The 22,371-nt window shown below is 50.7% G+C and overlaps 1 protein-coding gene across 1 annotated transcript in view; it reads right to left on the bottom strand.

The window, feature by feature from the left end:
- Positions 1 to 16,833, bottom strand: part of PDLIM4 (PDZ and LIM domain 4) — a 43,217-nt gene extending 26,384 nt beyond the window's left edge. Inside the window, exons 1-2 of the mRNA XM_084268868.1 lie at positions 16,694 to 16,833; positions 2,754 to 2,905 (exon numbers count right to left, since the gene is read on the bottom strand). Of these exons, the coding sequence (XP_084124994.1) occupies positions 2,754 to 2,905; positions 16,694 to 16,786 (245 nt within the window). The 5' untranslated portion in view covers positions 16,787 to 16,833. The remainder of the gene's footprint in view (positions 1 to 2,753; positions 2,906 to 16,693) is intronic.
- Positions 16,834 to 22,371: the final 5,538 nt, after the last annotated feature.

Below are 22,371 nucleotides of genomic sequence, written 5' to 3' on the forward strand. Positions count from 1 at the left end.
CTGGGAAGGATTTCTTTAAATGAGGTAAGAGAATAAGGGAGAGCAGGGCAGGCTGCACGGCTGAGCTGGTCTAGGTCTGCCAGCTTCACACCATGGCTGTGGGCAAAGGTTGCCTCCCAACAGGAATCCCACCAGCTGCAGTAGTTCCCTCCAGGGAGGGATGCTGCCTGCACTGCATGGGGATGTTTTACACTCCAGCTGGTCGTACTCTCCATGAACAGTCAATCCTCCTGGCTCTTGCTTCCCAAATGCCTTAATGAAGCAAATGTTATAGTGAGGATAACAGGCACGGTGTCCCATCAGATTCAATGGGGTCTCTGCACCCCCAACACCTCCCAGACCGGCCAATGTTGGTCTCAGGACACACATTCAGACTGCACAGCAACTCCCCCTTCTTGTCTTCCCCCACCCCTCCCACTTTCCTACTGAACTTTTTAGTCACAGGGCACCCGCTGACCCTGAGAACAAACCCAACCTTGTTCCACGTCCTGTTGACCCCTGATGTCAGTGGTTCATAGAGGAAGGGCAAGGGATGGAAGAAGTCCAGAAGGCACCAGAGGACTGGAAGCCCTTTGGTGCCAGGCTGGCTGCCCAGCTCCCTGCCCCTTCAGTGCACACACCTGGCAGGAGGGCCCCTCTGTTGAGAATGAACATCAAATCCCAAACACCTTCACTGAAGACACACAAACAAGCTCGTTATCTCTAACATATTTCAGACACCCACACTTATTTAAAAACCCCAATCCATGCGCTGGTTTGCAAGCTGTAGTGTGCTGAAGGCAGCACATGGAGAGGGCACTGCCCAGGGAGCATGCCTCTGCCTGAGGGAGAAGACACTGACCCACAGCTCGGAGGCTTTCCAGGAACTCAGCCTCACAGCAGAGCCCAGGGTGGTGATCCCTACCTGTTACAAACAGTGGTTGCTGGACATGCTCACAAACCAGCCAAGTCCCCCCATCACTGCCCCAGGACGCAGCTCTCACTAGCACAAGGTCACCCTGCTCCTCCTGGCGCAGGGGTCTGCCCACACCGAGGAGGGAGCACTGGCCATGGTTCCAGCCATGACTTCACGGCTGGGCAGAGTCATCTGGATCCGACAGGTCACTCAGGAAACAGGAGAGAGCTCCAAGAACCATGTCACCAAGCACTCACTTTGGGCCAAACTAAAAATAGCCCTCCGAGCGTTACGGGGCTGCTTCCCTTGCTGTGCAAGAAATAAACTAGTCAGTTTTTCCTCTCAAGAGGAAGGCCACAGCCAGGGGCTCCTTCGGGCCCAGTCGAGGTGTGTCTGCTCTCTGAGGAGCCACCTACCCAACCCAACAGTGTGATCTCCTCCCTGAGAGAAGCCTCCCCATGCTGAAGCAGCTCCTCACCATCACCAGCTCCTGTCTGTCCCCTTCTCACAGAAGCCTGAGCATTTACTTTTTCCTGACTAAGACAGGAGAGCCTTTACAATCATCATTTGTGATGGCTCTGAGGCCTGATGAAACCACTGCAATCCTCCTCTTGCCTAGCAAAACCTAAGTTGCCTCACCCACGAGCCCTGGACCATGGGAAGGCTGCTGGCCATCACCAGCAAGACCTGCTAGTGAGAACCCACCACTCCCCTGGACACACCACGAAGTCTCACAGTTAAAATTATCTGTCCCAGTAGGCGCAGCTGGGCAAACCCAACCTCCTGCTGCCGGGAATCTTCCTCATAGCAGCTTCCTGACCACCACGAGGTTGCTCACAATCACTTCTGTATCTCGAGCAAGCTGAGCAGATAGATCCTCCTTAACCCCCCCAAGGCACACACAAGCACTGCTGTGGGATGTCTGTCTGCTCCCCTCACGACACAGTGGAGCCATTACCAGTGTGACACAGCCTGTGTCCATGCAATAAGTCACCTCTTGGGAGAGGAGATGCACTTCATGGAGATACAACTGACTTGGCATGGCATGGGCTGAGCTCAGGGGACTCTGCTTCAGCCGGGTGGCTTGGACAGCAACATCTGAGGATCCCTGAGGAACCAACGAGGCCTTGCCCCATTTATGGCAGCGCTCCTTCTCCGCTGCCCAGGCTTCCAGTCAGAAACTACTTGTTTTCAAGAGAAGCATAAACCATACATGACAGCTCTTCATAGCAGGAAATGCCTTTTTAATCTGAAGTGGGAAGTTGTATAAACTTCTTTAAACCTACTGCAGATAATGTAAGTCATTTGTGAGCCTTATAAGGAGCACTCCCTTTGACTGGATAACTTGTGATTTCTATTAGGAACCATCAGCTACGGAATTAATTCTGATGTAAAGGAAAAAAAAAACCCCAAACAACCCTAAGGCTTCATTTTGCTCTGGAATATTCCGAAAAAGTGTATTTGGCAGGATCTTCTGATGTGTTTGTTGAACAGGGGTTTAGCAGTGACAGGTGGATGTTGGTGAAACAGGATGCTTCACCCAGACGAGATTCCGATCCCTGTACAAGTCTTGAGTCCATAAAACCTCCACTGGCTGGAGGGATCCAACCCAGTGTGCAGCCTGCACGAGCCCTGCGAGGTGCAAGCAAGAATCCAGACCTCTATAAATGAGCTGGACCCACTCATTGGATCAGTCATCTTCCAAAAATAATCTTGTGCCTCTGGTTTTAAAAACTCCAAACAGTTACACAGACCCCAGGGATGCACCAAGACCTGGAACCCAGGGCAGGTCTGCTCCAGGGCCAGACACAAACCTTCTGCAGAAGAGCCAAGCCAAGCAGGAGGACATGGAACCCACCTGTTCACGGAGAGCAAGAGCTGGTCCACACATGCTTTGATCTTGTTTTGGGCTTCTAGGTGTGTCATGTTCTCCGTGCTCTCGCCGTTAATTGCCAGAATAAGGTCTCCTGGGCACAGGTTGGCCATGGCTGCTTTGCTGCCAGGGTTAATCTAGGCAGGGAACAATAAAAGGGTTACTTAGAACAATGCTCAGCTTCAAGAAAAGTCCAGTTTCTCAGAACAAGCAGCAGATGAAGGGAGTGGTTATTCTGGGAGAAGACCTACACCAGTGGAATCTACCAACAGCTGGATGTCAGAACCTGGGGTAAGCCCCAGTTCTCCAAGGGCCATGTCCTACAACAATGCTCTCCTAAATAAAAGCTTTCTGTCAACCTCCAGCAGTGCATGACCAGGTCCTCTCTGCAGCCTGCTCTCTGGTTTGAAATAACACAATACTCCCTTTCAAGAGGGATGCTTCACACTGCTCGGGCTCACCAGCCTTAAGCCGTGCTGGGAGAGTCAATCCCACGTACCCTGGCTAGCTATGTAATTAGAAGATGAGCCCGGTCATCCTAATTGCTTCCTGCAGAGAGGTTACATTTGACATCAGTTTTTCCTGAACATCATTTGAACAGCTCATCTCCTGGACTATCACACAGCTCGTTAAGCCCCCACAGCTCTTTCCTCCTGGCTTTGTAGGAATGCCAGAACCTTATAAAACCTGTAACCTCTTTCCTGAGGAACTAATGACAGGTCCAGGTACTGTTTGTGGTCAGCACTAAGACCAACCCAGCAGCTCATAAAAAAGCTTCCTGAGGAATTACCATTTCGTTTACATCAGCCCAAATGTGGTTTTAATTTTTGCAGTAGTACAAAACGCTGTGAGGCACAGGCAGGACAGGTAAACCTGCCTGTTTAAACTCTTAATAGCTATGTGCTTGCCCTCCAATTTCCTCTTCAGTCCTTCAGAGCATCTGCTAACGCTCCACCAACCAACCCCGTGGTTTATCAAGGGAGAAAGCACAGTGAGTCTGGCTCTGGCCACTCATATTTCACTGCTTTTGGAGGGTGAATGCGCTTTGATTCGGTTTAGCCTTGATTAACGCGAGTACAAACCCCCTTTTCAGGCAACCAGGTGTCTGCTTCATCACACCCTGCTCAAAAGATCCAGGAATTGGGATCACTGCTCTATCTTCCATCTCCCTTTGGACACGGGTGTGTGGTGGCAACCAGACGCTGGCCAAACGCCCGGCCATCTGCCCCATGGTGCCCACAATCCCTCTCTGACCACCACGAGCCGTTGTTACATGGGCAGGAAGCCAAGTGTGCATGCCCCCCTGCTTCCTTCTTCATCTGCTTTGCTTCCAGTCATGTTTTAGAAGGAAAACTGGCGAGGGTTTAGCCTTTACACCAACGCCTGCTGTGCATCTTGCTGGGGCTGCTCACAGGATGAGGCTGGTGAAACAGCTGGTAAGAGGCAGGCGGCACCCAGCACCACACCGACCTGCTGCACCACAGACACCCCCGAAACACCAACAAGAAGGTGTTTGAGGAGCTCCCAGCCACTTTTTCACGTTTAAGCAGAACCAGCAGCCTGAATTAAGGCTTTTGTTTTGTTGTCAGAGTAAATCAGCATGTGCCATTTGCTCTTCAATAGCTTCAGCCAGGCCAGTTCGCTCTGAAAACACCCGCCCAGCCTCCATCTCCGCCGTGACTCAGCTCAGAGCAAACAACAGGAGGTATTTCTGAGCACATTAGCTGCAGAGCTCTGACACAGGGCAGGTTTATTTTTCCCCTGGCATGCATTTATCCTGTGGGGTTTTTGGGCCCCGTGCAAGACGACGAAATAGTATCAGGAGCATCAGGCTCCTGCTCCAGCCACAGAAGCTGCCCGACCCACCAGAAAGTCAACCAGCACCTCCAAGGAAGCATCACCATGCCCTTGCCAGCTGTTATCCCCCTGCAGCCCTGGCTGCTAGCAGGCTTTTGGACTAACAGACCTCCAGTTTGACCCAGGACAGCTGTATTTTCTTCTCCTCTATCCAATGCTGTCTAGAAGCCTGATGGATTTTTCTCCCCAAGCTGATTTTAACCAGATTGTAGCATCCATGGAGAATAAGCTGCTCATAAATGGGTCTTTTAGCTGTTTCCTAGTTTAGATTCTGGTTTGCTTCACATTATTTTGGCAGGATCTTCATGTTAGCGCTCTGCTAGCCATGGAGGGGGCTGAGGGTGTGAAATGGAGCTGTGCTCCAAGAAGTCATTAGTCGGAGATACAGCATCAGTGCTACAGCAGCTGGGGAGCCAGTATTGTGATGGCTGTGAGGTCCAAAGTTTGTGTTTCAGGGAATAATGTTTAAAATACCTCAAAGCAAGCTCTCCTACCTCACAGCTGTGCCAAGCCATTGATACCAGATGTGAACAGAGCCCACTTACGGGTCAGGGATGTGTTTGGGTCTTTGAGCAAGGGTCCTACCCACTCTGCTCCATGCAGACAGCCTACTGCAAACCCAGGAGCTCCAGAAGGACAAGGCTGCAGTTTTTAACACAGTCATTTCTGTAGCAGAGTCTGTGCAGAGAGAAGCATCCAGAAGGAAGATGTGCTGTTATGTGGAAATGAGAAACACAGGAGGAAGGAGCAGGAGGATCTGGGCCTCTCCTCCAGGCAGCCCCCGCTATGATAAACAAGGATGGGGATTTCTGTTGAGGGGATAAACCCTGCTTTGAGTATCAGGCTGTTCTCCAGGGCTACAGCCCTGAGCGATACAACTCCAGCCACACATACTGCCCACAGGCATAAGGACCTGCAGCTTGAGGACAGGATAAACTTAAAAACAGTGATAAGATTCTTTTTTGCTTGTTTAAGTCTTCCACCAGTGCGGAGAACAAACCGATTTAGGACCAAGAAGGAGAGAACCCAGACCAAGAGCAGATGGGTGGATACGTAACTCAGATGGCCCAAGAGTTCTCCCTGGGACCAGAGCACGTCAGGTCTCCCCCTTCCCACAGGGAAGGCCAAGTGCCCTCAGGCAGAGCCCCATCCTACACTCAGGGGCCCAGCACAGGCTCCAAGCCATGGGGCCTGCTGCCTGTGCCACACCTCACCCACGCTGGGCGCCTGCCAGGACGCGGCTGTTTGTCTGCTGCTCCTGCAGCAAAGAGCTTGTGAAGAACAATCCCACACCCGTGAGGAGCCAGCCCAGCCCCTCACACCCTGCTAAGGCCCAGGGCTTCAGGGTCTCACACAGTCACTGGTGTTTCAGGGCCAGAGCACAATGTTGGAGGAGATTCACACAGGGGACAGGGTGGTCCGAGCCCTCACACTGTTGGCAGCTCCCAGGTTGTTCCTCCCTGCAACACACCCAGCTCCCAGGGCGCTGTTTGTGCCGCAGGGTGACACCGACCTCGATACACATTCGGAGTCGTCAAGTGCACAAGCTGAGAGCCAAACCCACAGCAAACACCACGGGCTTACAGCAACGTAAATATTTTCACTGAAGGTAAACCTGAAGGTTTGTCAACTAGACAAGAGTGCTGCTGCCTCCTTGAGAAGCCCTGAGCTCTAAAGCCACAGCTTTACACGCTGAGGGAGCAGCTCTGACGCCAATTCCCTACTGTTGGTTAGCTTACGCTGCCAGTTACTGCTGCCCTGCACTTGTAGGTACTTTCCCACCAACATCAAGGCCAGTTGCTAGAGACTTGGGGTGAAGCTGCACAAGACACCCTAGTCACCTCCACAGCAGGAGAGGACCTTGTCTCTGCACCTTCCCATGCCCAGGTGCCACCCAGCCCCTTCCCTTGGGCCAGTGCTGGTGCTCAGCAGGTTTTTAGGCCTAGTCTGGGATCATACCCAAGAGAATCACAGAATCACCAGGTTGGAAAAGACCTTTAAAATCATCGAGTCCAACCGTCCCTGTCCTGTGCTGACCCAGATCCATGAGGACCTCAACTCCCCTCTGTTAAACACACCCAGGGGTGGGGACTCAGCCCCCTCCCTGGGCAGCCTGTGCCACAGCCCCACAACTCTGCCAGGGAAGAACTTTTCCCTCCCAGCTGAGCTGACCCTGCTCTGGGGCAGCTTGAGCCCATTGCCCCTTGTCCCATCTCCTGTCCCTTGGCTGAAGAGACCATCACCCACCTCTCTGCACCCTCCTGGCAGGGCAGGGGAGGTGGGGAGAAGGTCTCCCCTCGGCCTCCTCTTCTCCAGACTGAACACCCCCAGCTCCCTCAGCCACTCTTCAGAGGATGTGCTGAGGAAAGCTGAATGTTTTTCCAGGAGCAAATCGAAGCAACTCAGAGTAACAGGTCAGGCATCACCTGGGACCCAGGCAGGATGGAGTGGGCTGGGCGAGCTCCCTATGAGACGATTTACAGCGCTGGGTGGGATCAGGTTAGCAGAACACCCCCCACCCACCACGCAACCACTGCCACATCTTCAGAGGGAGCAAACTGAGCCCGACTTGCGAGCAGGAGCAGTGGGAGTGCTGGGGATTGCCCTGGCACTGGTGTTCTCACAGCTCCTTTTATGCCCATAGAAGCACATTCGCATGTTCTCTGCCCGAGGCGCACGCACAGCACAGCGTCTGTGCTCGCAGCGTAAACGCAGCCCAGAATGAAATCAAGCCCAGAGAGAACAATGCTCTGCACTCAACCCCTCCCCAAAACAAGCAGCTGCGACTTGTTTCTCAAAAATTAATATATATAAAAAATGCAGATGCCCAAGAACATTTATAACCAGAAAACACCAAGAGAAACAAACCCCAGCACCAGTAACGGTACCGGGACAGCCGGGCACATGGAGGGTTGCAGAGTGGGTGCCCCCCAGCAAGCTGCTCTCAGCTGCCAAGACTCCAGAGAGCAGCGTGTCCCCACATGATGTGTCTCCCGTGGGACCCCGCTCCAGCACAGAGCCAAAACTTTGGGTACTTTCCCCTTCTCTGAAATCCCCTCAGGACAAGTCTCATCCATGACACCTCTACAGTTCCTCCACGTAGCACTGTGCTTCAAAAGATACAATAGGTCTGGATCCCTTTATATTATTCCAGCAGGAAAAGGAACGTTTTCAATACAGAGACCCCAGGAAACAGCCCTTCTCTTGCTATCCTCAGCCTCCTCTGTCTCTGCAGGAAGCTCGGCTGCAGCATCGAGGATGACAATACAACCCATAGACTGTAGCACCAGACCAACACCCTGGGACTCAGTAGTTCCTTCTGCCAAGTCATCAACCACTGAACTGTATCTGCACAATTACAAGGCAGTATTTTTAAATCCCTTTCCCCAATTATTCCCCCTCACCCAACTCTCTTCTCTCACCCCATGGGGCAAGAAGCAGCCCCCTCCCCAGCCAAGCAGATACTCTGATGATATGGAAGAGGCTGGGAAACCCCCAAAGCCAGCAGCAGCTATCTTATCAGGTCCCCAGAGCCTTGTAAGGGTTTATTGAGTGCTAGTGCCTGACATCGGGCCAATAAAATAACACATGAAGGCAAGTGTTGTCCTAAGCCAGTCAGCATTGGAGGCTGCGCAACCTCATTTAGTCAGCGAGATTATCTGCATCAAGAGGCACTTGCTTGGGACACACTCGGTGTTACACTCTGCCCTAGGGATGAAGCACAGAGGTGTGCCAGGGATGTGAGACCAGCCAGCACAGAGCCAACCCCCGAGGGCTCACTGTCGGCATCCCACCACCCACGCAGGGATGGCTCTGCTCACGCTGGCTGTGCTCCTGTGGTCTCTAGAGTTGGGACAACACCACGAGCTGAAGCAGTTGGTGCTTTAATGAAAGGTTAATTTCTTATAGAATAGCTTCAGTTGGAAAGGACCTTCATGGTCATCGAGTCCAACCATCTATGCAGCACTACTAGGTCCAACATGAGACCATGTCAGCAAGTACAACATTTATTCTTCTGAAGACCTCCAGGGATGGAAGTGAAATACCTCCCTGGGCAGCCTGGTCCAACATCTGACAACCCTTTCAGTACAGAAGTTCTTCCTGATATCCAACCTAACCTTTCCCTGACACAACTTCAGGCCGTTTCCTCTTACCCTGTCACTGGCTACCAGGGAGAAGAGACTGACCCCCACCTCACTACAACCACCTTTTAGGTAGCTGTAGAGAGCTATAAGGTCTCCCCTCAGTCTCCTTTTCTCCAGACTAAACAGTCCCAGCTCCCTCAGCCGCCCCTCCTAAGATTTGTCTTCCAAACCCTTCACCTGCTTTGTAGCCCTTCTTATATTAACTTAATTTAAAAAAAAAACTCTTTTCCCTAAACCTGCTGCTGTGACATCACCTGCATCAGGACCCAAGGATGAGGGATGTGGTTCTTCCTTGCTGCCCATATGAAGAACTTGAATATTTATTAGTATTTATTCATGAGCACAGGGAGTTCCGCACCAATCTGGGGAAGAACTTCCTCCTGGTGAGGGAGCCCTGGGACAGGCTGCCCAGGGGGTGTGGAGTCTCCTTCTCTGGAGAGATTCCAGCCCCATCTGGACACCGACCTGTGTGACCTGTCCTAGGGACCCTGCTTTGGCAGGGGGTTGGACCTGATGAGCTCTGGAGGTCCCTTCCAACCCCTACAGCTCTGTGATCTTCTGTGATCTGTTCTCCCCTTAGTTTTCACTTGAATTAACACACGGGACTCAGGCCAATCACACCGACACGCTCAGGGCTGCTTTCTCTCCAACCCATCTCTAGAACAAAGCAGAGCACTAATGTCACCCAACACATCCCACCAGCCAGTGACACCTTCTCCTCAGGGTGCAAGGGGTTAAAGGATGCTGTGGAACACAGACCTACGCACACCACACTGCTCTCCCCTTCAATCACCGGCAGTTTGTTACAGTCAGGTCCGGGGGAATTTTCTGTTCTGCGAGTGTGATCAAAAGGGTCTGATTACAGCCTTGTGTGATAGTGTGACAAACCTCTCAGCTTCTGAACAAAGCCGGCCTGTCCTCCCCTCAGGAAGCTGCCACGAGACAGCCGGGGCTCTTACGGTAGCAATCCCTTTTAGAACAGGAAGAGCCAAGAGCTAAATGACTAACTAAATGAAGATAAATTCCCCGAACCCTTTGAGCATTCCTTCCAGGGATTCTCTGCAGCTTTCCAAAGCACCGTGCCTCAAACTGACATACACTCCTCACCAATGTATTTGCATTTTTCCTAATGGTTTACACAGAAGTCTGAGGTATCGAGCCCTCGTTGGGGTGTGCTGCTCAGCACTGTTTATGCAACATGAATTCTCATTTAACTGCTGAGGAAAACAAGATGAAACCTAAGGGCATAAAAGGGAAAGAGCCAGAGCACCAGCATTATAAAAGGCAAGACACTTGAAAATCCTTTTGAAACCAAGTATTGATGGATCTACAGCCAAATTTAGAGTCAGATTCATGGTATAGATCCCAGTCCAGCCCAAAGGTGGAGGTCTGTACAAAGAGGAGGCTGAGAATCACTAACATTTGTGTCCATCGGAGATGCTCAGTGTGCTGGAAACCTCCCAGCTGAGCATCAACTCCACAGAGCCCGTTCCTGAACAGCCCTGGCCTTCACTGCTCAAGAAAGTTTCTCTTCTGGCTGTCCCTTGCCCACATCTGATAATGAAGAATAATTAATTCAAATAAACTCCTTGAACCTGGTATATTCTGCTTTCTGAAGCTCGTACTGTATGATTTCATCCACACGTAACACACTATCAACCCACACAACTACGTAAGGTTTGAGGGGTGTGAATTTGAAGGACGAGAAGGATTGAGTGTGGTGGGGGCTCTGATGCATCTTTATGATGCTTGGGAAATTCAGTGGCTGAAATACTCTTGCACAGCAATTTTAATTTATTATTATGATATGTTCTACATACCACTGTGTTCTCTCTGGTAAGAGTGCTGGGGTTATTTTAGGTCTCTGTTGGCTACTAAAGCTCCTTGAACACCACACTATGGCTCAACATCTTCGCAATCACTCCAAGTAGCCCCATAAAATCCTGCCTTTCACTTGAGGTTCCTGTGCAAGCCCTGAAGTGGAAAGCAAACACAACCTTATCTCCCAGGGCTCAGGGCGAGCGCGGTGTTATCAGCTCCATATAACCCACCGCAGCACCAAGCTCCAGCCAGACACACCACGGTTTGCTCTGGTGCACAGCAGTGTCTGAACATGTTTGGGTTACCTTGTTTTATCAACACTACCAGATCTGGAGAGATCTGTTGTTTTCCTTCACACTCCAGCACCTGTGGTCACAGATGGCTTAAAAACCAAACCCATGTTCACTAAGGGCCTGTCTGGGTGTCCCACCATCACTTGGTGCTTTCTGAAAGCAGCTCAGACACCAAACAATAAATTCAATTACACAACCAATTCAGAAATACTGCATTCAAAAGTATTTCCAGGCCTTGCTGGAAGTGGCTTCCAGGATTTGCTGTGTGACTCCTGCAATACCCATTTGCTCCCAAGCCACAAATAGATACACCCCAACAATGCCAACAGAAAAATGGCAGTAACCTGCACTGACCCTGCACAATCCATATCCATATTAACTTTATTGGTCTATGCCCAGCAGGACCAGGATTAAATGAGAAGTTTAAGGAAGAAAGAATTCCTCCAGATATTTCCCCTTCAATGCTTCTTACGTGGAGCCAGGTGAGTAAATCTAACTTTAGTCTCTGTTACCCCTGTGTCAAGTGGGATACAGTCACACATCCCAAGGAACTCTGAACTTTTCCCAAAGAACTCTGCAGCCCTGTCCCATCAGGCAATTTCAATCTTCAAGAAGTCATAAAACTGTCATAATCACCATCATTTCAAAGAAAAAACCTAAAAAAAAAAGAGCCCCAGCCCTGCAACCCCCCCAAATGTAACACCCCCCACTCCCTGTCACATGGAGCCCATTCTGCATTGTTCAACCTGGCAGAGGCTCCAAGTGTTTTCAAGGGTGTGCTGGGTTTATTTGGCTAAACTCAGCCCAAGGTCAGACCTTGCATGAATGGCCCTACGTGAATCACTCTTTCCGCCTGCTTTCCCACTCTGGATTATCAGCATGCTTGATTACAGTAATTAGCATTAGGCTTTCATTCCAGCATATTCTCCCATTACCGTCTCCCTGCACCAGCACAAGCCTTTATTCTCTTTTGGTTATTAAATAAAGCCTTGGTGATGGAGCAGCTTTGGCAGTGAGGACGCCTGCTGCAGACCATGGGCAGTCCTTACCTGTAGTTCAGATTAACCACTGAATCCCACGTGCAGCCCTCATCTCCTCATCTCCCCTGCAGCCCTTGGAAGCAGGAACCTTTGGGAGGATGATGAGAACAAAGAAGAACGACAGGCAGAACTATTTCTTCCCACTTAAATTCATCCCATGTGAAGTATTATGGCATAAGGAACTTTTATTTCCCTGTTCTGTGCAGGGAATAGAACTGCTGCAGGCCAGAGGGAATCAGATGAGGGCCCATACTTTTAGGCTTCATCAAGACAGAGCAGCTACTTCGGTCTATGTGGCAGCTCTGAGCATTATGTCATGTAATGAACACACAAACACATGCAAGTGAGATGTAAAAGCTGGGGAAAGCTTATAGAAAGCAAAGAAAAACAGCCCTGTTCCCTTTGCTGGCACCTCTGGCTCTTGCCTTCCCCACCAATGTACACAGAGCTCTGGGGGTAACTAACCCCAGACCCCCCAGCACTGCAGAGCCCTTGGTGCTCTGCCATCCCTGACCTGGAGCACACAGCAAGCCTCAGACCAGCCCTGAGATTACTCCCCTGAGTAAGTACTCCCTGCATTCAGACGGGATCACAGCAACGCGCTCGGGCACTGCCGGCTGCCCCGAGTCCCCGAGACCACTCGTACTGGAATCCCTCCCTTGGCAGAATTCCCCCCTCCAGGATCCTAACCTTTAAGAGGACACGTATTTGCTCTAACACAAAAGGTTTAAAAGTCACCCTTAACTCAAACACTACCTGGGGAATGGATTGCAGGCTGATTATTTCCCACCCTCCTTGGGTTACAGCTGCACGCCAGCACTGCAAGATGCATTTCTGGTGGGTTATCTGATGTCAAAACCAGCAGATAAAGGAAAAACTGCATTAAAAACTTGCACAAATGGACCAATGCCAGGATTTTTTTTTTTTAAAAAAAATTCTCTGTTTAGCCAGTAATTTGTCTGTGCCTGTAAAAGCTGCAAGCACTTGGAGCTGGGTGAATGACAACACTGACCCTGCAGGAGCCGGACAAGCCAGTTCAAGTGACTGTATGCATTCAGCTCTTCGTTAGCTAATGACTGATTAGCTTTTAATCCCAGGCAAAGGGCTGGATCAACTGTTGTCCCACACGGAACCGCAGCCCTCACTGATGTGGTTACAAGCACAACACTGAGGGCAGCTGAGCAAGTTACTCTGTTTCTGTCCCCGAGCTGTGGTTGGTGGTCAGAGACAAAGTTGCCCCTTGCAGTAGGTTCCAACAACGGCAAAGAGCATCCAGTTCTTAGCCTGCTCAACTAAGGAAAAGCCTGTGGCAGCTACTGGAGACTCGGTTAAGTCTTAAAAGCACTTTCTATCAAGGTATTAAGTCCAACTCTAAGCACATGTTTTAGGTCCTTCCCCCCCACCCCTATAAATATGGCGAGGAGGAACCATCACGGGTTACATGATGTATAAGATCATCAGCACAACTTGAGGCCAGAGCACAGGTTTGGGCCTGTGGTCCCCTGCCCAGCACCATGCTGAGGGTGCACCAGCACCAGGACCCCCAGGCGAAGCTGCTGTAGCACCCACAGGGCTGCAACGTTTCCAAACCAGCCCCAGCAAACTCCATCCCTGCTCATCTTGTTCACCCAGAAACCACAAGAAAAAAATGGGGGGAAAAAAGGGTGGGCAGCACACCAAGAGCTTTGTGTGCCCACATGGGAAAGATGCCCTAAGCCCACCCTTCTGAATCTGCATTTCCCCTTCCTTAACTTTAATGCTGAAGAACTGAACACCCCCTGCCAAGCCCAGGTCTCCTCAGGGCAGCACTCAGACCAGCTGCTCCCAGTCCCTCAGGCAGGTGGATCCTCACCACTTGTCATTTAAGACTGATCAAACCAAGAGGGAAGTGACCTCTGCTTGTGGGAAAAGCAAATGGGTTCCTTGATTTCCCAAGTGTATTTGAAGCAGCTGTGAGGGATGGGCTCAGCACCACCAGCTGCACCTGAGCCTGTGCAGTGACCTCACAGGGGGCTGAAGGCAAAAGCAGGTACTGGCCAGTGAGACAAGTCCCTTTTCAAAGCAGGATGGTGCAATTGCTGTTTTCCTTGCTGCCAAATCCACATTTTTTTCAGGTTTATCCCTTGACTGTCACAAGCTGCACCTGGGGACTACCCTCAGCTTCCCTTCCTGCCCCACACTGGCAGCTCTCCCTGCCTGATGCTCTCCCTCCGGGTCAGCTCCGGTCCCACCCACTGCTTCATCTTTACACCTCTTGCAGTGACACTTCAGCTTCAAGTCCCACAGATAGAGCATTGAGGACCTGCCTTCACTTAACCCAGAGCAACAATGCTCAGGCAGGCTTTGGAGAAGCAGCTGCAGCCTTTTGGGTTCCACCAGCTGGCAGCAAGGCACCCCCTGGGGCAGCAAGGCACCACTGCACTGTTACACCTAGTCGGAGGGCCGAGGCGAAATTGTTTCCTGTAGTAGCTTAGCAAAGAGTAGGGAAAACCAACCTCCTAATGACTGGATAATGTTTTTTTTTCAGCCCCCACACAGATGAACTTCTGGTTTGGAAGTAGCCAGCCAGCCTCTGGCACCCGGAGTTGAATGTGGGTGGCTTTTGGATGCTGTGAACCCCGAACAGCAGCCTATGAATTCCCAACATAACCAGTCCAGGTAGGATGGTTGCAGAGCTGTACAGCCCAAACACCCCATGGCACATCATTCCCCAGCTCCCCCTCAGGCACAAACTTGGGGTGCAGCTACCCCACACACCCCTCAGGGCCAGAACAGCCCAGCATTCCCAGCTCACAGCTGGACGCAGGAGTCCCTGTGTCTGGTCCTGCCTCCCGGCAGGATTTCTGCTTCTCAAAATATGTTTGTAATTTAATAGCATGTTAATATAAAACAAATAGATTTTCTTTTTTAATAAAAAAGCACTTTGAAAGAAGCAGAAGTCAGCCAAAAGCCTCCCAGCCTCCCGCAGCAACCCCTCTCCACAGGGCCGGGGAGCCCCCAGCCCCCCGCCCAGGTTGCAAGCCTCACAGAACAGATTTACTGATTGTTTGCAAAGCCAGTGACGTCAGTCCTCGTGTTAAGAGCCCAGAGCCCAAGCAGAGCACCCCATAGCTACATTTATGTTCCCAGCAAGCTGTTTATCGCCCTCCAGGAGCAGCTGTTATCATACAGCACATCAGAGCATCACCCCGCTCTTCTATGGGAGCAGGATTAAAAGAGGACCCAATTTGAAGGAGCAACATGAAATAACACCCCGACTGCTGCTCACATCACAGCTCCTTGGGACCCAAAGCAAGACTGGCCCGATGGCAATTAACCTCACATCTCCCAGGTTTGCTAATCCAGACAAGGAGTCTGTCAAGGCACCTGCCTAGGCAAAAGCAGACTCTGGTTTCTCTTGTTTATTGATAAACCCAATTTTTTTTCAAAGTAACAGGAAAACAGGCTCCCTCCTCCCTCCCAAATTAAGATGCTCATCTTCACACCAGTAACACATTTTTTCAGTCCCCAAGGCACAATTCAGTGCTCTGCTGCCATACATCCCACCTCACCAGGGGTGAAAAGAAGACTTTCCTGTGTGCAGGAGGTGGAAGCTGAACCCCAAAAGCCAAGTGCCTCCCCAGCAGCCCAGGCACCCTGGCAGCACGGCCAGCCCTGCCAGCCGCTGCTCCCCACACCGCCCCAGCCTTTCTCTCCTCTCCATCCGTCTCCTCCTGCTGCTCCTCCAAAAAAGCCCTGGCTGGAATAAGGGACAGTCTGAAGTAAAATCAGGCACGAAGCAGTGTAACAGGCAGGTCTGAACCCAGATACAAAGCAACCCACGCCAAACAATGCTCTCTTCCATGGTTACTTCTTTAAAACTCAGGGTACATGTTTCCCCCCCTCTTCTGTCACAGCTCTGGCAGCTTAAAAAGACGACAGCAAACAGCTCATACGTGTTAGGACAGTATTTTTAAGGTATAGCTCCTTTCAAAGCCTTTCAATACCCTCAGCGTTTGTTCAGCTGCCCAGGAAAGCCCAGCAATGCTCCACAGCCCCAACCCGCCGCAGGAAGGCAGAGCGGCGTCCCAGGACAGCCCGATGGCGATGGAAACACCGATGCCCAGCAGGAACGTGCCCAGCTCGGGCACCTCATCCATCACACAGCCCATCACTTCTCCAGGCTCCTTCCCTTACAGGGGATGGTTTGTTTTCACATATATCCACGCACAAAGCCCAATTCATGCTAGCTGCCGTGTCTTAGCAAAGAAGTTTCCAGAATACATCTTTGTGAGGTTAAACCCGAGTGTGAGTACACTTACACAGTAATTACTACCAGCCCACAGGGACCCCATAACGCAACAGCCGGCGCTGAGGAACTTCTCGCTAACTTTACCCGCGCCTCTCTAAAAAACCCCAGCAGCCTGTGAACTCGATCCAGGGCGCAGGTCCAAGCCCCGAGCAGCGCTGAGCGCTCTGAACTTTGAGAGCGAAGCTTTAGGAATTAACACCCCAAGAAACACAGCGGGGAAAACGCTCCCTGCCCCGCACAAACCCAGCGCGGAGCGGCTGGAACCACCCTGCGCTCCGAGGGGAACGCTCACCGGCCTGTATATGGGTGTAGATATAATAATATATAAGTTTAAAAGACCTGAAACGCTGCGGCCCGTCGCAGCCGGGTACCACGGAGCCGGCCCCATCCCCTCCGGAGCTGCCCCGCTCCTCGCCCATCACCTGCGGCCGGTCCCTCCGGTGCGTCCCGGCCCCCCACTCCCCTTCCCCCGGCTCACCCTGGAGATGGTCAGCGGGGCGCTGAAGTCTTTTCCCCCCACCAAACGAAAGCCCCAGGGCGAGGGACCACGCAGGACCACCGAGTGGGACATAGCGGCGGTGTCAGCGCTCCCTGCCCGCGGGGCTGCTCCGGCGGCGGCTCCGGCTCCCACCCGCGGTCACGGAGCGATCCACTTCGCGCGGCTCCTAAGCGCCGGGACGGGGCGATCCCGCCTCCTCGGGGGGCGTGACTGGGAGGCGGGATCGACCCGTCCCCATCGTCGGGAGGGGTGGGGGAGTGGGCGGGGGGGAAGCTTTAGCTTCTCGCTGAAGGTTTTGACCAGCGGTGAAGTTGGGCATCTGTGTTTGGTGAGGTCAAAAGTTCCACTTACTGCGCCGTCATCCTCGGGAGTGGAAGGGAAAATGATGCAATAGGTCGGTAACTGTTGGATTTGTCGCAAGCAGGGGAAAAAAATAATAAAAAGCGGGAAAATTTCAAGGAAATAATCAGGTTGGGATTGAAGTGGTTTGGGAATCGCTCGGCCAAGGCAGCACTGGGGCTTTGGAGGGTGTCAGGCACCTCAGAGCATCCCTGCTTCCTGCTGGCACAGCCGAATCGGTGACCATCAGATGTCCACTCCGTAGAGGGTGTTTAATGTGATGGCCTGGGGGTGGGATGGGTGGGCAGCAGCTCCCCAGCAAAGCTGGGAGTGAATCTCAAAACTCCTGCAAAGCTCCCTCTCCTCCTGGGAAGGGCTGGGCCGGAATATCCCACTTGAGAAAAGAACCTAACAAAGGATTCATTGTTTGAAAAGCCCGGTTGCATCAAGTACCTAATCGTCACCCTGCTTCTGTGGAGCTTGATTTGTGTCCTATCTACTGGGAAGGCTTTGTGGAAGGATGGTGTGGCCGTCTCACTGCCGTGCCCCTGTTCTCCAGGGGGTTTTGGTCTGGGCTGGGAGTGGGAGCTGAGACTTTTAAACACCGAGCTGTGCTGCAGCCCTGCGGTTTAACGACATGAGTACAGCGAGCATGCTGCTTTAGGAACACAATAAACTCTGTTTGCTCTGCTGGAAAGGTACAGGCAGAGGAGGGGTTCAGCTGCAGCTGGTACCAGCAGAGCTTTTGCCTGTACCCTTTGTTCCCCACCAGTGCCTGCCCCCACCGAGGGAGGCTCTAAAACGCTGACTTGTGTCTGTGCGACGGGGCGATGAATCATACCTCCTCATTCCTGCATGATATCACCCAGCTTGCAGAAGTCTGGGAGAGGGCTGGCCTGAGGTTCCCTTGCTTGTTGTTAGAGAAAACCACCCAGGCCAACCCCGAAATTTGCCTTGCAGCGAGCTGGAGGACGAGGAGCGCTTTCCCAAAGAGCTGAGTTAAAGACGTGTTGGCACCGGTGTCTTCCTCTTAGGAGGGAAAAGAGACAAAATCTTTTCTGCAAAAGAAACTAAGTTTGCTGGAAAATAGTGACAGTAAAAACAGAAGGGAAGAGGGGGGAAGAAAAAGAAGGGAGACTCCAGTTTTGTGGAGTCAAAAGGAAAAGGAGGGGGGAGGAAAAAAGGAGACTCCAGTTTTGTGGAGTCAAACATTTTCCACTGGCATTCGTCAGGGCTGCGTTAGCGGGTGGTTTCTAAATCGCTCTGGGGCTGTGAGTGGCAGGCTCTGCCGTGCAGCAGTCTGTCAGGGGTTGCAAAGTAATTTGCTGGCATGGGAAGTGGATGATCAAAACACAGAAATCCCCGCTATTAAAGTATTCATTTCCAAAGCTGAGAGGAAAGCTGCTGGCTCCGAGGCACGTTCCCTTCAAGGCCTTTTGAAGGCTCAGCCTTGGCTGCCTGATGTGTCACTTACAGCTTGTCATAAACTTCACCCCAAGTGAAATACAACTGGAGTTTGCCAAATTGGTGTGAACTTGTGGGTCTGCATGTTCCAAACTGCATTAAACTGAGCTGAAGTTGGGGCAGTTTTACTCTGAGTAACAGGATCTGCAGTCGGGTTGCTCCTGATGGAAGGTGCCTCCATGTAGAGCAGCCCCCTGGGTTTCACAGCTGCATCAGGAACTAACCTGGCTCCTCTTTATCAACCATAGATGGGTTTTTTCCCCAGGAAAACTGGGGAAAGCTGAAGAATTCCGTGTCTCACAGGTGCCTCATTTCCCCTCACACCTTGTCACAGGCACTTTCTCTGAGCAGAGCCAGTTTGGCAGCCTGCAAAGGACCCGCTCATGCCCTTGTTCCCATTGCCCAAAGTGGGCTCATAAAGTTCTTCTTTTATTTTTTTTTTTTTGCCCTTGGCAACTTGAGGATTTTTAAGTTCCATTTTAAGACATTTCCCCAAAACTATCTGGAGTTCTGCTTCTGGAACAGAAATCAGCAGGACCAACTGAAGATGATGTGACCCTTGGTGGGGGAGCAAACCATAACACCAGCCAAAATACAGCATCTCCAACATCTTCATTCTTCTGCTGAGTGTTGAAACCCTACAGTGAGCTCTGACAGAGACCATGCATTATTCAAAAGAGAGGTCAAACGCGTTCATGAATTCAATCTCATCACTTTGCTTTATCTCTTTCCCCCCCGATATTTTCCTTGGTGTTTGTTTCCAGTATTTTTCCACGCTAAAGCCTTATCACCTCTTTGTTTCTTTTCTGAATATTCCATTCTGGCTCTCCTTTGCTGCTGGTGACATTCTCAGTTTCCTTTCTTTGTTATCACAGACCGACTGGGTAAACTACGGATATCCAGCTTTGTGGCCCGTTTTGAACAAGCATTCCAGGTTTTCCATTTGTCATCCTCCCAGTGTCTAGATGGGCTCCAATGATGACCTCCTGATGCTGGTTTTGAACATCTGCCCACAGAAAGAGCTTTATGGCTTGATAGTTCTCCTCCAGGTCAGGAGATGCTCTCGCTCTACAAGGAGCAAGAGGCTGAAGTTAATCCTGAGTCCTCCACAGCAGCAGCCTGAGTAAAGTGCGAATAGAAACAAGACCCTCTGATATTTCCACAGCAGTTTAAGGGTGATAAGTTGATATACTGGTCATTAGGATACTTTTATTCTGTGTTTTCCTTCTTCTTAGAAATCAGTCATTAATAAATTGCTTGATAGACACGATCTGACTACCAGGCAGTGATAGTGAAGGGTTTTTAGTCTGTGAAAAAAAATACCTGATGGACCTTGTAAGTTCAGTGAATTCGTTGGAGAGATCTGCAAATGGCTCATGAAGTTAGTGCTTCATTGTTTTTCAGAGTTTAGAGACCAGCTGCTCTCTAGATGGAGGTTTCTTTGATGTGGAGGCTTAAAAATCTCCACCCATGCAAGGTGGCTGCTACAGCAGGGGCATCTCTCTTGGTGGCTGTTGTGGTTTCGCCCCAGCCGGCAGCCGAGCACCCTGCCTCAGCCCGACACGCTGCTCAGTGTGTCATTGGGCACTTTCTGCTCCAGTCCTTGCGGGGTTGTGAAGCAGCTTTGTGACATCCATGTGACACCTCTGACTCCCCTAAAGCTGCAACCCCACGGAGGCTTGCAGGGTCCCCAGCATGACTGCTGGCACTGCTATTGTGCAGTGGCTCCATCAGCTGCCTCTCCGTTCCCAGCCCGAATCCATCTCATCACACAACCAACTGTTCACCAGGAGTATGTGCCCTGTAACTGGGGAGGTGCTGGGAGTTCCAGTTCTCACTCATCCACCGGTTACAGATGATTCAGATTAATTTTGAATTATTTTCAGACCCTCTGGAACAGGGCACATTTGGAACTGCTAATCCTGCACCTTGGTGGAATGACATCTGAAGAAGATGGAAATAACAGTCACACGTTTTTTGGCCCAAGGCAGAGATTAAAAGGCCATGGGAAGCGTGGGAAGGTGATAATTTGGTACTAGTAGCAATTCTTGAACTGTGAGAAGCTTTAATAAGGGCTCATATGGCAGGTGGCTACTCCATACAGAAAAATATGAGCTGAACGTCTGTTGCATTCACCTGCTGCTGGATGGAGGGAGGTCTGCAATACATATATGACAAGATGCCTCTCCTCACACTCCTGCATAATGCAGAGATGACCTTTATCAGCAGCTGGGTCTCAGTTGAGTCCACACATTGCCTGTCCCCCTCCCCTGGTCCTTCTCCTGGACATCCCCCTGAGCCAGACCACCCATTCAATGAAATGTAATAATGCTGAGTAGATTGATACAGATGCAATAGAGGATGCCTGCTTAATAGTCACCAAGGCTATTGAGTTTAGATTCTGGCTTGTCAAGGCACCACCAAGAGCTGGAGTTGGGCATGGCGTGACAAGCCAGAGGGGACCTGGAGCAAGGCAGCCAAGCATCAGAGGGGACTCTTGAGTCACCAGCCCAAAGACATCCTTCCTTCATTCACCACAAAGTGCATCTCCCCAGGTTGCTCCCCAAAGCACCCAGCTCCTGTGTGATGAAAAGTCCTTTTTGAAGTACCAGTCATGGAGCTCAGAAATACTCCTGGGCAGCTTATTCACCCAGAGGTCCCAGAAAACAAAGAAAGAACTCAGAAAGAGCTTTTATTGGGCTGGTGCCTAATGTAGCAAATGTGAAATTCCAAACTCTGGTTGATTTTATCACCTGAGAATTTAAATTCTTCTGTCGTTAAGGTAAGAGAACATTTTTATTGCCCCTCTGTACATATATGTGGGTTTGGGTTTTTTTCCACTTTTTACTCTATTAAAGCATCCACGTTTCATTTTTAAATGAAGGTGGGAACCCAAGATAACTCCTTGGCTGCAGTGGAACAACCAATAGACCTTTAGACCATTCCTGAACTGGCCAATGCAGACATTTGACCTTTAGAAGTAGCTACAACTACCAAACTAGCTCTTAGCTTGTGGGATGAGCTTCAGATTCAGCAGTTCATGGTTTGTGTCTGAACCCTGTGAATGCTCAGCTGTAGGTTCCAAGGCTGGCTGTCCTGCCTAGAATTTGTGACTGGAGATGGTTCCTGGAAGTGATCCTGTTCACATGAATTCAAAATTCTTGTGGGAGTAAAGACTCCAAGCAATGTTTCGTGGCATCTGTGCAATTCTCCCTCCCAGTAGTCAGCGTTTCTCAGAGTGTAACCTCTTTTCTTTCAGAGTATAACCTCTTCTCCATTAATCAGTAGTCCCCGACAGTTCCATCTTCATTTCCATTTCCGCTGCCTAAATAAATCCTTTCTGGTGCCTTCCCACCCTGATGGGATTCAGGTAGGACACATTCTCAATGGTTTCAGTTTATTTCTTTACTTAATAGTTTTTTAAAAAAATCCAAAATATCCCAAAGCTCCCAACATCCTGTGGAAACAGTTCATTTGGAAACTCATTATTTGGATGATGTCCAGGCAAATCTCAACCCAATGGCAGATTTAACTGCAGGTTTCCAAAGGATTACTTAATTTATAGGCTTTGCAGGATCTCTCAGATCTGAGCTATTATTTTGGCTTTTGAAAGTTCCTTGGCGGATGCCCAAGTGTTGGGAGCTGTCATTGGGAGTTCGACTGAATTCATTTGCTTGTCTAAATCGTTTCTGCAAAGTTTTATCTCCTGGATCTAAGCGTCCCATGGAGAAAAACCCAGCTGGGATAGAAAGGACTGGGATAATGAAAGAAATCTCATTGCTACGGTAGAATTTCTTCTGTAATCACCTTCGGGGGAGCAGGCTGCTGCCTCCTGAGGCTTTCTGACTTTCTGA

Source organism: Gallinula chloropus (assembly GCF_964237585.1).
Source record: "Gallinula chloropus genome assembly, chromosome: 10".
In the NCBI taxonomy this organism is placed as follows: domain Eukaryota; kingdom Metazoa; phylum Chordata; class Aves; order Gruiformes; family Rallidae; genus Gallinula; species Gallinula chloropus.